The sequence below is a fragment of the Astatotilapia calliptera genome, chromosome 1 (assembly GCF_964374335.1).
Source record: "Astatotilapia calliptera chromosome 1, fAstCal68.1, whole genome shotgun sequence".
In the NCBI taxonomy this organism is placed as follows: Eukaryota; Metazoa; Chordata; class Actinopteri; order Cichliformes; family Cichlidae; genus Astatotilapia; species Astatotilapia calliptera.
The window spans coordinates 27,444,906-27,459,967 of NC_137422.1; the positions used below are offsets into that span (position 1 = coordinate 27,444,906).

The window sequence follows — 15,062 nt, forward strand, 5'->3', positions numbered from 1 at the left end:
CACGCCAGAGGAAAAACCATTGTTTCTTTGTTCACTGCCTTCATTTGTTCTGTTTACTATTGTTTTCAGTGCATTTTTTTAATTAATTAAAAAAAAATGTACATGAGAACACCACATAGAAGCAGAAAAAACAATAATGATCACAGCACAGGTATATTGATTACAAGTGATACAGCAATGTAAAAGACGCTGACCTCTAAAAGATCCTGGAAAAATGAGAAGAAGGAGCGGAAGAGGGATTAACTTGGTATCAGATTGAGTGGAATTTTGAGGTTGAAAATACAGCAAACAGAAGCGAAGTGCAAGTTATTGCTTGTTAGCATTAGTATGTGATCTTAGAACATGCTTTTTTAAAAATTATTTTATACCATTCAGTTTTTAAAAAGTGCGCATAAAAAAAGGCTACAATTTTTTGTAGGTTGGTAGTTCTATAGGCAGCAATACACACAAGCGTACTTTTTATGACAAAACATGGTAGAATGTCTGAAAAGCAGTTCAGTTGTTCTTTATAGTTACAAAACTATTCAATAATCCTGTATATATTTTATGTATAAGAGAGCTATTTTTGGAGGATTGAGAGCTGAATGTGGCTCACATAAGTGCACAATTAGTAGCGCTAGAGCTTTTAATGCTGACCTGCAGTGAGCTGAAAACACTAGAGCTGCCTTGTGTTGAGTGGCTTTGCGTGAGAAAGGGATCAATGCTGGTGTGTTTGTGTATGTGTGTATGTTAGTGTGAAGCTGGGTTAAATATCTCTCGCTAGTTGCACACACACATTTCCACACACAGTTCTGTAGCTGGGTCATGCATTCAGATTAAGTCCATAAGACATGGATAACCTATATTAATGTGTTTCCAAGGGAAACATGTCAACTGAACTGATAGACCTCAGTACAGAACCCACACACAGAAATAGGATGATGTGCACTGAGGCATACATGCAGTGGAGGTGATGGATTAACAAACCATGCAAGTACCCCAAAGCTGATATTACATAATCATCTGGAAGGTCTGGAAGAAACAACAGATGGTTGTCATAAACATCGAAAGAAAGGGGGAGAAAGATGGATTTAAGGGGAAAAATGATTTTATATGTTTTAGCTTATTACAGATTACACCATTGCCTTTTTTATTTTTATTAAAAGGACAAAATCATTATAAAAATGTAAAACCTTATGGTAAAGGTGATAGAAGTCCTTTAAAAAGAGAATGATAATTGTTAGGCAATACGGTTTTCTTTTTTTTTTTTCTTGCCTGATACTTTAAAACTTTTTCAGCTTCATTTTAAAACAGCATTATTGGTGTAACACACAGACAATGTTATTAGGTTAGGGAATTCAAACAATTATGGTTCTTATTTTCATTGCAAAAATCTGTTTTACTATATTTACAGCAGGGTACAGAGCAGCGTTTGAGAAACGGGAAAATCTCTCCAATCTCTCCTTAAATCTTTCTTTACAAAGCATTGTGAGGCATTGTGAGGGTGAATAAGCATAGTGGAAGCTATGTAGATGGGAACATTGTGCCAAAAAACAGGGCCAGGCAGTGCCTTTGTTCTGCACATAAATAAATGATTGCTTCATTTAGGCTGGTGGCTTCAATAGACTGTCAGAACAAGCAACATAATCAAGTGTTCAATTGAAACAAACAGGAACTTTTAAACTGAATGAGGACCTGTCTCTCTCTTGGGGAGTGAATAGGGTAATAAGCCTCTTCAAATGCTCTGAACATGCACACACTAACACACACGGCATAGCACAAACTCAACCAACCCATCACATGCTCACAAACGCACTTCTATAACAACTAATTCCCTCTTTCGTATTCACATATGCACAAAGTTTAAAAAACAAAACAAAAAAACAGCTCACACTTAAGCACAACAAGCCTCCAACTCACTAGATTTGGCATGCACACACACACTTTCTGTTGCAGGGACCTGGTAGCCCCAGTGTGGTCGTTCTTAAACAGAGCAGTCTTATTTTGAACGACAGGACCCCATGGTGAGAGAAACACAAACAGCGGAGACAGTAGAGTCTAAAGTCTTTACACAACCTGTCACTCTGTCAGAATTTCCCTCCATTTAGTTTCTGACATTCTCTTTCTGCTCTACTGCCCCACATATTTTCTTCTTTAACCCTTTATCCCTTTCTTCTACCTCCAGTTCTTTTGGTGACCTCAACGGATTAAACTACCTCTGCAGCACACATGCGCCCAAATGTTTGCTCACCACATCTGAGTTTAGGGTATCATGATAAAGGTGTAAAATGGGAATTTAACCCCACATGGATGCATGTATATAAGCATTAGATCATTTCAAACTGGCTGCCCTCCTGAACTAGGTTATAAAACAAAGGTGTTGTTGTGGTATAGGAAAAGCTCTTAAGCATCTTTTCGTAATAATTAAGTATGCAAAGACCTGCTTGTCACTTCATCATATTCACACTATTGTTGCCTTTGAGCTTACAACTGACCTCATGCTTGAATATATGTTTTACAGGTTACACAGAATATATTAACAACCCAAACTCCAGTCAAATAGTAGTTGTTGGACATTTTTTAAATACCTGTCTAAATAAGCTGGATTCAGCAGTGGATTAAAAGGAATTCAGTGCTTAGCAACGAGTTTAGGAAAACTATTCAGCCTCTCTCTCTTCTCAGTCTGAATGCTGCATAACCCTGAGGAGTGAAAAAAGAAAAACCCAAAAATGCTCCACCAGCTTTTATCGGTAATACGTTTAAGATGTCAGCACTAGTTCATAAATGTCATTTGCTGTAGCAAAGAAAAGTGACTTCTGGTCAGTTGCATACTAAGAAAAGTAATAAAACTGAAGTAAATAAAAACTGACCTAAATTCCATCAAAATTAAATGCAAAACTAATAACTTGAAGGGTAACTCTCTGATCAAGCATCAGAGAGACATCTGAGCTCTGACGGCCTCAGGCACAGCAGTTGTATTATGAGGCATAGTTATTTATTTATATATATATAACAAAAGATCTGTTTCATGGCCAGCTCAGTTTTCTTTAGCTGCAACCAAACATCCTCTCTGTCATGCCACCTTTCTTTACATCCACAGCAGATATACTATATACAAATCAACATAAAGTCTGTAGAAATAATATAGTTTTAACCCACTTTGCAGTGTCATAGTTTCCATGTCTGAAAGTAAGGAGGATGTGCTTGGGTAAACGAGAAGACATCCATGGGCCGCCCAATCTGTTATGACCACGCAGACTTGTCAATGCAGAAATGCACTAAAATTCCCCAACAATTTATGTCTCCTCCGAGTGTGCATAAAAACAGTTATGAAAACAACTATTAATCTGTGGTGTCCACAGCTGTCCCCCTGTATGTCCACAAGCAAATATAATCCCAGCCTTGACTGCTTCAGTAAGGGGATCTGGTGGGTCTGTTATGGGATGGTTCCACTTGTCCCCTCAATGTGAAGGTTCGCTGGAAAGCAAAATGTTTTTCTAACTGATCACTTTCATTTAATAATGAAACATTTCTATAATGGTGGAAGTAGTCTCTTGCAGGTTATCAATGCCCCCTACATAGAGACAGAGTGTCAAAAAAGCCTTAATATGTAAAGCCAGAATTTGAACTGCCCTTCATAGTCACTACTGCTCAACCCAGTTAAAAACCTAAGGATGGTCGGGTAGTGACTTCATCACTGGTGCAATGAAGCAGCTCGGGCAGCAAATGGTAACCCAACACCTTACTAAGATTGCAGATGTTGTTTTTTCCTGTAATTTATAACGTGTCTGTAATTTTAGGGAGACTTTTTCAGGAAATAAATCTCCACTTTTAAGGAAAACCCCAGATTAAGTTAGAGCCATGTTATCAGTTTCCATCTCTTAGTGATGATACTCAATCCCTGTGATGTCATATGTCTGAACTGTGTCTAACATGCACAGACCTCAAGTACCACGTCGTCTGGGAGCCCTATCATGCTGCGGCAGATGGACAGTATAGATTGGATTCCTAAGTGACAATGCAGACACAAAAGCATGGAAACATGTGAGCGCATGCAACAACACTCCCAATGAAATATTTTCATTTGTTACCCAAGCACCCTTTTCCCATTTTAAAATTCATCTCCTTACTCTTAAAAAAACCCTCCTTATATTCTGACTTTCCCATCAAGTTTGATCATGTTTAATTGACTATTGTGGCAGATGGGATGGCCGACGGTCTGTGGGACTCAATGTCATCATTGTGGAACTGAGCGAGAGATTAGCAGTTAGTTAGCACTAGTGAGAGATGACAGCTGGCGCGGTTAACCTCCCCTCTTTCTGCCTCTCTCTCTCCCCCTCTCTCACACACACTCAAACAGGAAATGCTGGAGTTGAATCAGCCCTTAGCCAGGCTCAGCAATTATACACATGAAACATACTGATCAGTACTTAGAGCTTGTCAATGAAGCGCTAAATAAATGTGTCCTGGATTTATCATGAACACATTCTGGGAAGATCCTTTTACGGCTCTGCTTTTAACTTAAAAAGGAAGGAAAAGGTTATATTTTCAGCGTCAATCAAGTCTCCAGACTCTCCGAATGTACAACAGAGGACCATTTCAAATACAAAAATGTCTCTAAAATCCAGCTCTGTGACTCAGAGAAGCTTGACTGACAACAGACAGGATCATAACATGACAGCTCACTGCTTGTCTGCTTTGCAAGAAAGCCAAGACACGAAAGCTTTGCCACTGAGGCAGAGAAAACATTCATCATGTGATTTGACCCGAAAAAATGACTACAACAGCTGCTTAGAATGGCTCCAGTTTCATTAAGGCATCTGAAGTGCTTCACGCAGCTTTGGCAGCAGTTGTTTATTTTACATTTTGTTACAAGAAAAAAAAAATCCCAAATGGACACACACCTGATGATGCTTCTTAATGAATCACTTCTACTTGTCCAGTTATTAAATAATTTCTGAACTCTTGCAAAAGCCTGAAACCAGTACTAGTTCTGGTCGTCTAATCTTTGTTAAAATGTACTGATGCTATGCAGGAAGGAAAATGCCAAATTAGGCAGATACTTGAGCCTTAAAACCTCTTCAAGTGCCAAAAAAGACCCCCAGTTTTCTCTTTGGTCTTTGCAGTTTGTTTGCCAGAAGGATTACACAAAAGCTACAAAGTTACATTTCACAAAACTACTTGGAGTGGTGAAGCATAGGCAAAAGAAAGAGAAACCCAATAAATTTGGTGTAAAGCTGGAAAATGGTAAACTGGCCCAGGGATTCTCTCTTTAAGCATCCTTTTAGTATAAATATAATTATGCAGACAAAGAACATTCATGTGTTTACCCCACTGTTTTGCTGCTGGTGAACAGCTGCTGAGAGCAGAAAGTTCAACTAATAATGCTATAACACAAATGGCAGGGTAATTTAATCATCCCAGTAAGGGTTTTCTTGGAAAAGAGAAAAGCTGTAGTGGCTGTAAGGTATGTGGGCACTCAAGAATCTGCAGAAATTGTGTTTATTACTTCAAATTTTAAGAATTTCATAGAGTCTGTAAAATGACTTAATGTGCCAACACGTTATAGCTTTCAAATAAGGATGCCAGCATTGGAACAATAGGAACATTTGAGGAGTGGAAATGCAACACAAAATTCACCATCAAGTTCTGGTACTCCAGTTTTATATATCACGATACTAGACTAACCAAAGCACACAATCAAAAATTGTAATCACTACCAAATAAAGTACAAATGCAATTTCAAGATGGCTCACAAACTGAGCACTAACACACATGCCCATAAACACCAGCATATGCATATATATCCCTGTGAGCACACACGTTTGTATTATGCAGCCAGTGTCCAACGAGATATTATTAAATTACCTCCAGGGATCCCACCAGGACTACCATGCCTGGTCACAGCAGACCAGAGAAGGGAAGCTAACAGGGCTCATGTTGCTACTCAACCATCTCCAGAAAGCTGTCTCTTCCATGACTGCAGGGAGACTGAGGGTGTCAGTTACTTGGCTCCTTCATCTGGGTCAAATCAAGTTCAACAACAGACGCTTCTCACAATCTTTAACACAGCATGTTTTGACATGATGCTTGGGAGTTGACTTGATATAAACAGTTGCATGCTCCTTAATGTGCTGAATGAATCCTATGACTGTAGGAGTATTAGAATCCATTCAAAACACATTTCTGTCAATCCAGAATAAAGCTGTTTTTCCTAATCCCCTTATTCTTTTAAAGAGAAATAACAAGCGTATGACAGCAGCGAGTCTGACAGTCTCCTGCACAACATATCCTGACATAAAATACACCAGAAATCCCTTTCTTTGATCTAATATTAAGAGGGCAAAACAGAAAATTTGGGCTTGCGCTTTTGCCTGACATTCATCTTGTTTTGACATGGGAAAATATTAACTAAACATGAACTAAAAATAAAAATCCCCAAAGATTAAACATGCAAAAAGCACAGCCAGCATAGGCCTTCTTCAAATTCATCTGCTTTTCAACAGGGGTAATTTAATACGCCAACTATGAACAGCTGGAGGCAGATTTAATTCAACTGATTGTATGCATTACTGTTCCATGTTTTTAAACCACAGACCACCAGTTGCAAGGCAGCCAAAACATGGGTAAAAGTATGCCAAACAGCACGTGTAATGGGATTTCATTCTACAGCCCTGGAAATTTGTAAAAACCCCAAACCGACCAAAGGACTGCAGAGTATAACGACTTGGCCTGAATTTTCCCCTAAAAGAGACTTGAACATGTCTATAAGGATTTTACCTTTTTGTTTGCAGTAAATTATCCTTTTCATCATTCCTCTTTTTAACAGGGAATTACTAAGCAGCACTAAAGTAATTTAATATACCCAAACAAGTCCACATCCCAAGTACAGTGGTATATGTTGCCTGTGGTACTAAAAAAAAATAGTTGCTACAAGCAAGTAATTGTGTAGTCACCAAGAAACACCTTTCTTGCTCTTCGGGAGTAACAAAAGAGTAGGAAAGGGAGGTAACACGATACAGATGGATAGTGTGAGTCTACTATTGCTCTCAGACAGTGTGTAACACAGTACTCTTTGCCACTCTATTGCTTAAAACCGATGCCCTTAAACAAAGAAGTATTTCTTTGGAAATAAATTCCATAACCACCATATTGAAATATATTTTATTGCTGCTAATTATGCCTGTATGATGTAAGGAAAACTTTGTAATGGTGACATGATTCTCATTATATATAGTGTGCATATTAGCTGACCAGTTTGTATGTCTAACTGATCCCAAACATTGAAAAGCCTATAACAAGTGAATTAAAAAAATTAATTAAAAAATAAATAAATAAATAATTTTTTATATATATATGAAAGAAAAATGTGAATGCATGGAGCGTGTGAATGAAAATTACTGCTCTTATTCACTGCATTTTAGACTGCATTTTGCGAGGTGTTTATTGAGAATGTTTATACTGACAGGACAATGAAAATAAGCTGTATTGGTTAGCAGTACAGCGGATCAGATAGCACCTTTTGTCTCTCAGCTACTACTCAGAGTGCCTGTGTGACAATGCAATATGCATTCATCATCTGTCTCTACGTGGAACGGCTTTCAGTACTGTCCAGAGTACCTGTGTGTTACTGTAGCTGGATGATAAAGGAAATAGGTAAATTGCACAACTGTTTTTGGTTCACAATTTGGGTAGAGTTGTGTTTGCAAATAATGCACAATTTTCCTTTATACTTTGATTAAGGAAATAAAAATCATTAAATTGCCTGGGAACACCTCGGGGTTCCCCAAGAGGAGCTGGAAACATTGATTGTGACAGGAACATCTGCACAGATCATTTAGCCTGCAGCCATCTGACTCCAGATAAACAGTGAAACATGGAAGATAGATGGATGAATAAATAAACTGCCCAAGTTGGTTTGTTTCACTGACCATACAAAAATACCTTTACTTGACAATGATGCTCGTTATACTGTGTGTGAAATCCTTTTGTCCTGAGCCTGACATCACACCACAGTGTGAAACTACCAGCTGTTGCTTTGTAGCCATTTAGCATTTTACACCTTGTCAACAAGACCTGTGCTACATGTTAGGACAATCTATACCAAAAAAAAAAAAGCAAACCCCCCCCCCCCAAAAAACCCCAAAACAAAACAAAAAAAAAAAATCATGTAATCTCAAATCTCTAATTTACTGCATCAGATAACCAATTCCCCTGTGTATTGTGACACAAATGAAGGACTCTCACACACAGACACACACATATATAAGCATACCTCCATTGCTAGTGCAGCAGTCTGCTGGTCATAGTGGTTCAGAAGATTGGGCATGAATGTTGTGTTGTAAGGCAGATCCTGGCACATTCTCAGTCTGATGGGCTCACAGGTAAACTCACTGTGGCTCTCGATGGACTCCACATGAATGGCATAGGCAGGTGTAACCAGGGAGAAGACCAGCAGGAAGACAGGCATGAAGAAATAATGGATTGGAAACCTTAGTATGCAATCAGTCGTTGCAGTTTTTGGAAAGATGTTTCTTACATATCCTCTTCCAAGAGGTGTTTGCATCTTAAATGTAGACATTTCTCCACAGCATCTCAGAGCAATGATATTATAATGCAGTAAACCATTACACAGGCAATCTGTGAAGGAAATAGGTCCATTTTTTGTCCCAGTAGTGGTGCTAAAGCAATAGATCCACATTAGAGAACGAAAAATCCACAAAATGGGTACGCTCCCGTATGGTGCTGCTCTTTCTCACAGTCTTCACATTTGCCGGCAACTGTTGTATGTGCTCTTCTGGGTCTGAACTGTCACTTAAAAATCATTATATGATTTTCCTCCACCTCCTGATGGTTCCATTGTCAAAAACTAATCCCACCTCCAAACGGAGAGTATGTCCCACTCTCAGCCTTCTGCTGGAGGTCTCTTTTATTCTTCTTTCGCCCTTGAAAATGTTCAGCTTCTTAATTCATTTCCAGACACATTTCAAAGAACAAACCAACCCTTTCTATGACAAATAACATGGAATTGTTTTGTTGTTGTTTTTTAATTCATTAGCCAGAGAAAATTTTGTTATTTCAAAAATAAATTGCCACACTGGTTTAGATCCATCAAGCAGGTCCTGCAGAATAAAAATACAAAGATTTTAATTAAAATCTGGTATTGTCCCTCACCAGACACACCCTACTCTATACAAGCGTCGAGGTTTAAATATCTCATAAAATCCACTAATATGTGCAGGATTGTTGTGTTTTCCTGACACAATGAGTGATAGTATAATTTAGAGATAGTGTCTTGGCTTGTCTCTGTGTTTTTAGTGATTTTCGTCTATGAGTGTTCTGTCAGTGTGTTTACGCTGCAGACAACTGAAAACACGTTCAAAGCAAACCTCGGTAGTTACTCTCGTTCAAAGCCGCTAATGCGAACGTTACACCTGCAGAACATCTGACACTCCCCCCGCCCCCACTGCAGTGTTTGTGAGAGGTTGGCCGGGCAACAGTAACGCACACCTGCGATGTTTCACACGCGCACACAGTAAACTTCAGACACGCATCATTCAAATAAAGCAGAACCCAGCATCGCGCCTTTTAATTCGCACGTGCGTGAATTGCTCCCAGTCGGTCGTTAGGCACGAGCTAACTTGCTTCAACGCTCATAGCTAGCTAGCGTTATCGCTATTAAATTGGTAACTACTTCAAGCGAACACCTGTGTAACCGTGGGGCACTGCCCTTAACGTTAGCTTCCTTCTCCTCCACGCCGGGTGGAAAAGCTGGCTGTTTTTAAGGGGGGAACAAATCTTTAAAGGTGGGCTTCAGTGCGGCATCTTCGCCGCGTTAAGGCAAAGCGCTCACACGGTGGTGACACGCCAGGATCACAGCTTATCAATCCGTTTGTCACCGCAGTGTCTTCAGCCCAGCAGCAGCAGTAGGGCGCTTCCTCTAATTAACGCATTTTCCTTGAAGTCTGCCTGCCTTGCTCGTGAACACTCAATTATGAGTCGGCAGCACAGTTACGGTCTAACATCACAGTAATAAATGATTTACCTTGTGTGTAAAACACCGAGCGGTCCTCTGCTCCACCGGCTCCGTTCACTGCAGCAGCTCGTTTGTTTCCCTGTTTGCAGCTGGTTTGACTGCGGCGCTCAGTCGACATGTCGGGACCGCGGATTCGACGTGACCGCGCAAAGACTCGACTAAATTGGCCCCACAGGAGGCTGTGCGTGTGGGCTTTCTGCAGATGTAGAACTAAATGGTACAAAACACCTCATGAAGACAGTATGCTAAGTTTAGAAACAAAATGCATTGAAATTTTAAAAAAAAATCTGAATTGTAATGAGTTTTTTTTTTAAACTGTTGTATTCGCCACAATTCAAACATGAAGCTAACAAACAACAAAGATTATTACTCTTCGTGTTAATCTCGTGGTTTCATATAAGCCTATGTGTCCGGTGTGACACACGCAGATTTGTTTTGATTGTATCAGTCAACACAGTGTCAATATTTATCCCCGATAGCCTCAGGATTAGTGAGCTATGATTCCCTTCCACACAATTGAACATGCCAGTAGATTAACCGTTTCATGGTTGATCTGATCTGATCCCCTCTGTCGTTGAGTCAGTGTGTGCAGCTTAGACTGCTGGCCCACATTCTGGCTTTCAGCTCCTAATATAACACTACTTAACATATAACCAGAGTACTGTAAATGCACAAAGACAGTCCAAGCACACAGCTTTAAGTCCACATTATGTTTAATTGATACAGAATAAAGTATGTGTGTGAAATGCATGGGCTTAAAAAAATTCTGGACACTACTTAAAATGATTACTGCTTACTTCAAATGTATGACCACCAATAAAAAGTTTACTTTTTAAAAAAAGCATACTCAATTTAATCTCACTACAGTTTTAGTTTAAAATCTCTTTGAAACATGTTTTCTCAGAATTTAAGCAAAAAGCTGACAAATAATAATGTAATTAGAAAAAGAATATATAAAAACACTTTATAATGCATATTAAATACAGTACAACCACACCAATGGCATGTTCAGCAAGCAAATAGGGTTCTCCATCCCAAGATGCTCATTTCAGTTACCTTTACAATTATCTTTCAATACAACAAATTTCCAATCTACATAACATCTTCATCATAGGTTTCCAATTTGCATAAACAGCAAGACTTCATTTTCTGTGGTCCGCTGAAGGCATCTTAAATGCAGCACAGTGGATTAATTCATCTGTACAAACAGTAAAACACTAAATATATTGCGAAAAGCTATATGTCTCTGAAATAAGCATACATGCTAAAACATACTTGAGTTAATCTAAAAACATTGTTGCTGGTTTTTCCTTCATGAACAAAGGTTTCATCGTATTGGCACACTTAAAACCCAAACAGTCAAGTAGGGGTACAGGACTGAAATCATTCTTTATATCTTACTTTGTACCTGTATATATTGTCTCTTACATTGGCATGAACGCTGAATCCTATCAGTCAATAGGGGGTTTTTTTTGTGATGTGTTCACTAAATTAACATTAATTAGGCACACAAAGTGGAGCTGTGAGCAGCCAACTGTAGTAAACTCATTCCATTCCTGCACTACATTACTGGAGTAACACTACCCTAAATGACTGTAGAAGAAATAGTTCAGTCTGTGCAGAGATGCAGTCATGCTTTTTGGGATTTAGCCTTCTTAGATGTGCTTGCTACTTGTTGTTTAGTTACAGTTCGGAATTCGCACGCTCTCCAATCAGGTGTCGGCTGTGAGGAGAGCACTGGGCCTCTTCCTCCAACTAGAACAGAGAATGACACAAAAGACGAGGCATGATGAGACGAGTATGAGCGGTTTTGGTTTTTGCAATATGACAGAGTGAGCGCGGATGTCTACAGGTAGCCTTTATTTAAAGGATGGCTGAGTGAGAAGGAGTAACAATGAATAACTTCTGTGTCAGACTTAGACCAAGTATGTGTGTGTATGTTTGAGTCACACAACAAAGTTATACCCCTCAAGCATATTCATCTGGCCCACACAAAGATACACACCTGCTCTTTGATGTAGTTGTTCTTGCAGGGTGGCAGCCCCCTGAGAGCCAGTCCCACCATGAAGCACCACACTGACAGTCCCACTTCAACTGCCGAAAACACTGCACAGGGGATCCACAGAGCCAGGGTGGTGTCCTGAGAGATGGGAGGTGGTGGAAAGGAGAAAATGTGAGATAAATGTTGATCCTTTCTCATGTCATGCTTTAAAAAATAAAATAAAATCATGTTTTACACTGAGGGAAGGGGACTTCAAACTCACATAGATCCTTGTAGTATCAAATGGACATCGGACACCAATAGGTGACCGAGCATTGATGGGCACCTGTGTGTCACTGCAACCGACCATCAAACCCTTCCCATCGTGGGCAATTGTGACACCAATGGCAAAGAGAAGTCCGACACAACATGCTGCTGAGAGCAAAGCATTCAGGATTGATGCAGTCAGGAGGCCTATTTGCTGAAAATAGATAGTACAAAGAAATTACATATATGAGGGGATGTGCAAAGTGTCAGTGACTGAAGTGATCATATTGGTAGATGAAGTCAAATTAAATTCTTACCACTTTGAGCACATTAAGGTTCCTTGACACCACAATGGCAATAATCCCAGTTGCAATACTCTGTAACATTCAAATCATGAGATAAGATGAGATCAGTCTTTAAGCTTTGCACAGTACAGGGTTTATTAAGTTACCAGCAATTAAATGAATGCATTAAATCCTGTAGAAGAAGAACTTAAAATTTAAAACAAACAGGCTCTTTAACAGAAGTTAGGCCCATTATTGAAAAGTAAAAAATATCTGGTAACTTCTACTTCCTGTCTTACTTGTACACTCTTAAAATATGAAAGAAAACAAAGTTAATATCTTCTTATCCCCAACAAGTTTATGTGGTACATGACTGTAATTGTAATGAGGTCTGCCCCGAAGGGACAAGTAGCTGTTTTGAAGAACCGGCTCTCCTGTAATCAGCAAGTTCAGTCTTGATTGCTTAGAAACATACTCAACACTATCACTGAGGTAAAGTTAAAAAAGAAATAAAAATAAATCACCCGAGTGAGCTTTTGATGTTCTCATGCATCAAACAAGCGGAACTGCTGATATAAAAGTGATTGCAGATAGCTCTGTGTGATAAAAACTTTAAAGTAAAATGTTTTGATGAAGGCAGAAACTCCTGGAGGTTTAATGTCGCTTGGTTCACAACATGCTCATTTGAAGTGCCAAGTTGACTTTAAAACACAAAAAGAAAACCACTGACTCACCAGCAAGCCCGAGGTGACGGAGATGATGTTGGTCACGGTGTATTCAGTAGAAATTTGCTGGCTGGGTTTGGAAATGTGGCGGAGAATGCTGCCATGGACAATGGCGCCAAAGATGAAGTTTATATGGCCGATGATTATAAGGGCCAACCCCTTCCTCATCAGCCTCCTTGGCCCTTTGTCCTTATCTGAAAGTAAAACTTTCGATTACTAACTGGCACGTACAGAAACGTAACAGTGGGTGGTTTGATTGTTAATATAACTTATGGGAGATGAATCTACCTATTCCATACAAAAACAATAGACTTGTTATATCACATAGAAATGCTGTCCAGTCTTGGTTTTGCTAAAATTACAACCATCTCTAGAATAAAACCTACTGTGACACTCAGGCCTGGAGAAAGGCTTCCATCCTGGCTTCCTATACGTTTTAGAATTGATCTTTACAGTTATTTTAAAGCTTGCCTCAGTTTGGCCCCGGGTTACTTCCGCTGACCCCAGATTAGCATACTTGCAGATGACACTTTTGTCATCAGGGCCTCTTGTCTTTAGCCTACCTGAGGATATCAGGCTTGCAGAATCAGTGACTTCCTTTAAATTGCTTCTTAAAACTCATTCTAACAGACTTAATTTTACATGATTCTATTACATGTGAACTATTTTATTTTCTAGCTAGCAAATTCATTACTTCATGTATATATTCCTTTTGTTGTATGCGTGGCATTCAGATTAAACCTACCCTTTGAGTATTACTCGTCCACAGTTATGTCAGAGAACCTGCTTTTAACTGTAGTATATAAATTATTTACATTTTTTACAGCTTCACAATTAAAAAAATATTTATAAATAAATGACTTGGATAATATGCATACAAAGCCGATAAATCAGTTAGTTAATCAACCTGTCAGCTCTCTCTGGTGGACAAACTAAGTACTTTAATGTTTAATGTTAATGCGGTTTCTTTTGACAAAACAATCTGAGCTAAAACAGCTAACACTGGTGTGGCTGTGCAGCTCTTTGTGTCTCTCTTCACAATGTAATGTCTGTAAAGTCTCACCCATTTTTTAAACCCTTTTATCGACCCATTTACCTCTTCGTGCGTTTTATACACATGTGGTGAAAACTGCCCCCCCCAACTAAAACATTTATTATTATTATTATACATTCTGTACGTCATAACGAGTAACAGCAAACACGGGTGAAACAAGAACTGTGAGCGACCACTGGGCCAGAGATTGGAGTTAGCGCGGACGAACGACGTGCTTCCTTTTACTCGATTACTTATTCGAGTTGCCATCACTTCTCTGATTGTTTAAAAAGCCAATTTCCACTATTAATAAGTTAAAATAAAGCAATAGAGAAACTGGTGGCTAATATATAGATTAGGCAAACTTTTACAAATGAATCCACACAGCAGCTGTAGGCCTGGTGGTCAGGTATATACCCGCAGGTAAGATGGAAAATAACATCGGGAGGAAGTCGTTACTATGCAGTCTACGGTGGTTTTTACAGCACCTGAATACAATCGCAGGCAAACTCACCAAAAGTGCACATCTCTCAGCAGGGAACGACGTTTTTCTGTGAATAATGTCCAGAGTTTTCGGGCTACAGTTCAACAGCACGATAGCAGAAACTCCAAACCACACGTATGCCCCTATAGTACTTCCTGTATGACGTCACCGATCTCACCTGTGTACAATCTGCACCTCTGTGGACGCGGAAGGGCGCAGCAGTCATTTCAGACTATTCATTGCATCTTTGTTGTGTGTAATTCTCACTAATGG

At 39.3% G+C, this 15,062-nt stretch overlaps 2 protein-coding genes across 4 annotated transcripts in view; both read right to left on the reverse strand.

The window, feature by feature from the left end:
* LOC113024318 (frizzled-3-like) overlaps nucleotides 1-10,276 on the reverse strand; it is a 32,599-nt gene extending 22,323 nt beyond the window's left edge. The window contains exons 1-2 of one of the 3 annotated variants that reach the window (XM_026171282.2): nucleotides 10,025-10,276; nucleotides 8,255-9,101 (exon numbers count right to left, since the gene is read on the reverse strand). In XM_026171282.2, the coding sequence (XP_026027067.2) occupies nucleotides 8,255-8,680 (426 nt within the window). In that variant the 5' untranslated portion in view covers nucleotides 8,681-9,101; nucleotides 10,025-10,276. Of the gene's footprint in view, nucleotides 1-8,254; nucleotides 9,102-10,024 lie in introns of those variants that run through there. The other 2 variants (XM_080303299.1, XM_080303306.1) reach the window with 2 other exon arrangements.
* A 434-nt stretch (nucleotides 10,277-10,710) lies between these two features.
* Nucleotides 10,711-14,987, reverse strand: krtcap3 (keratinocyte associated protein 3). The gene is made up of 6 exons (XM_026171317.2): nucleotides 14,820-14,987; nucleotides 13,282-13,466; nucleotides 12,581-12,640; nucleotides 12,280-12,477; nucleotides 12,021-12,155; nucleotides 10,711-11,770 (listed from the first exon to the last, which is right to left on the reverse strand). The coding sequence occupies exons 1-6, from the start codon at nucleotides 14,830-14,832 to the stop codon at nucleotides 11,699-11,701; spliced, it is 663 nt and encodes a 220-aa protein (XP_026027102.1). The 5' UTR covers nucleotides 14,833-14,987; the 3' UTR covers nucleotides 10,711-11,698.
* Between the last annotated feature and the right edge of the window lie 75 nt (nucleotides 14,988-15,062).

Bases quoted from the DNA above. Each gene is read 5' to 3' on its own strand.
- krtcap3 (XM_026171317.2), bottom strand. The intron at 12,156-12,279 runs GTGAGTTTGAAG...CCCATCTCTCAG, and splicing joins TTGATACTACAAGGATCTAT to GACACCACCCTGGCTCTGTG. The intron at 11,771-12,020 runs GTGTGTATCTTT...TCTCTGTTCTAG, and splicing joins ACAACTACATCAAAGAGCAG to TTGGAGGAAGAGGCCCAGTG.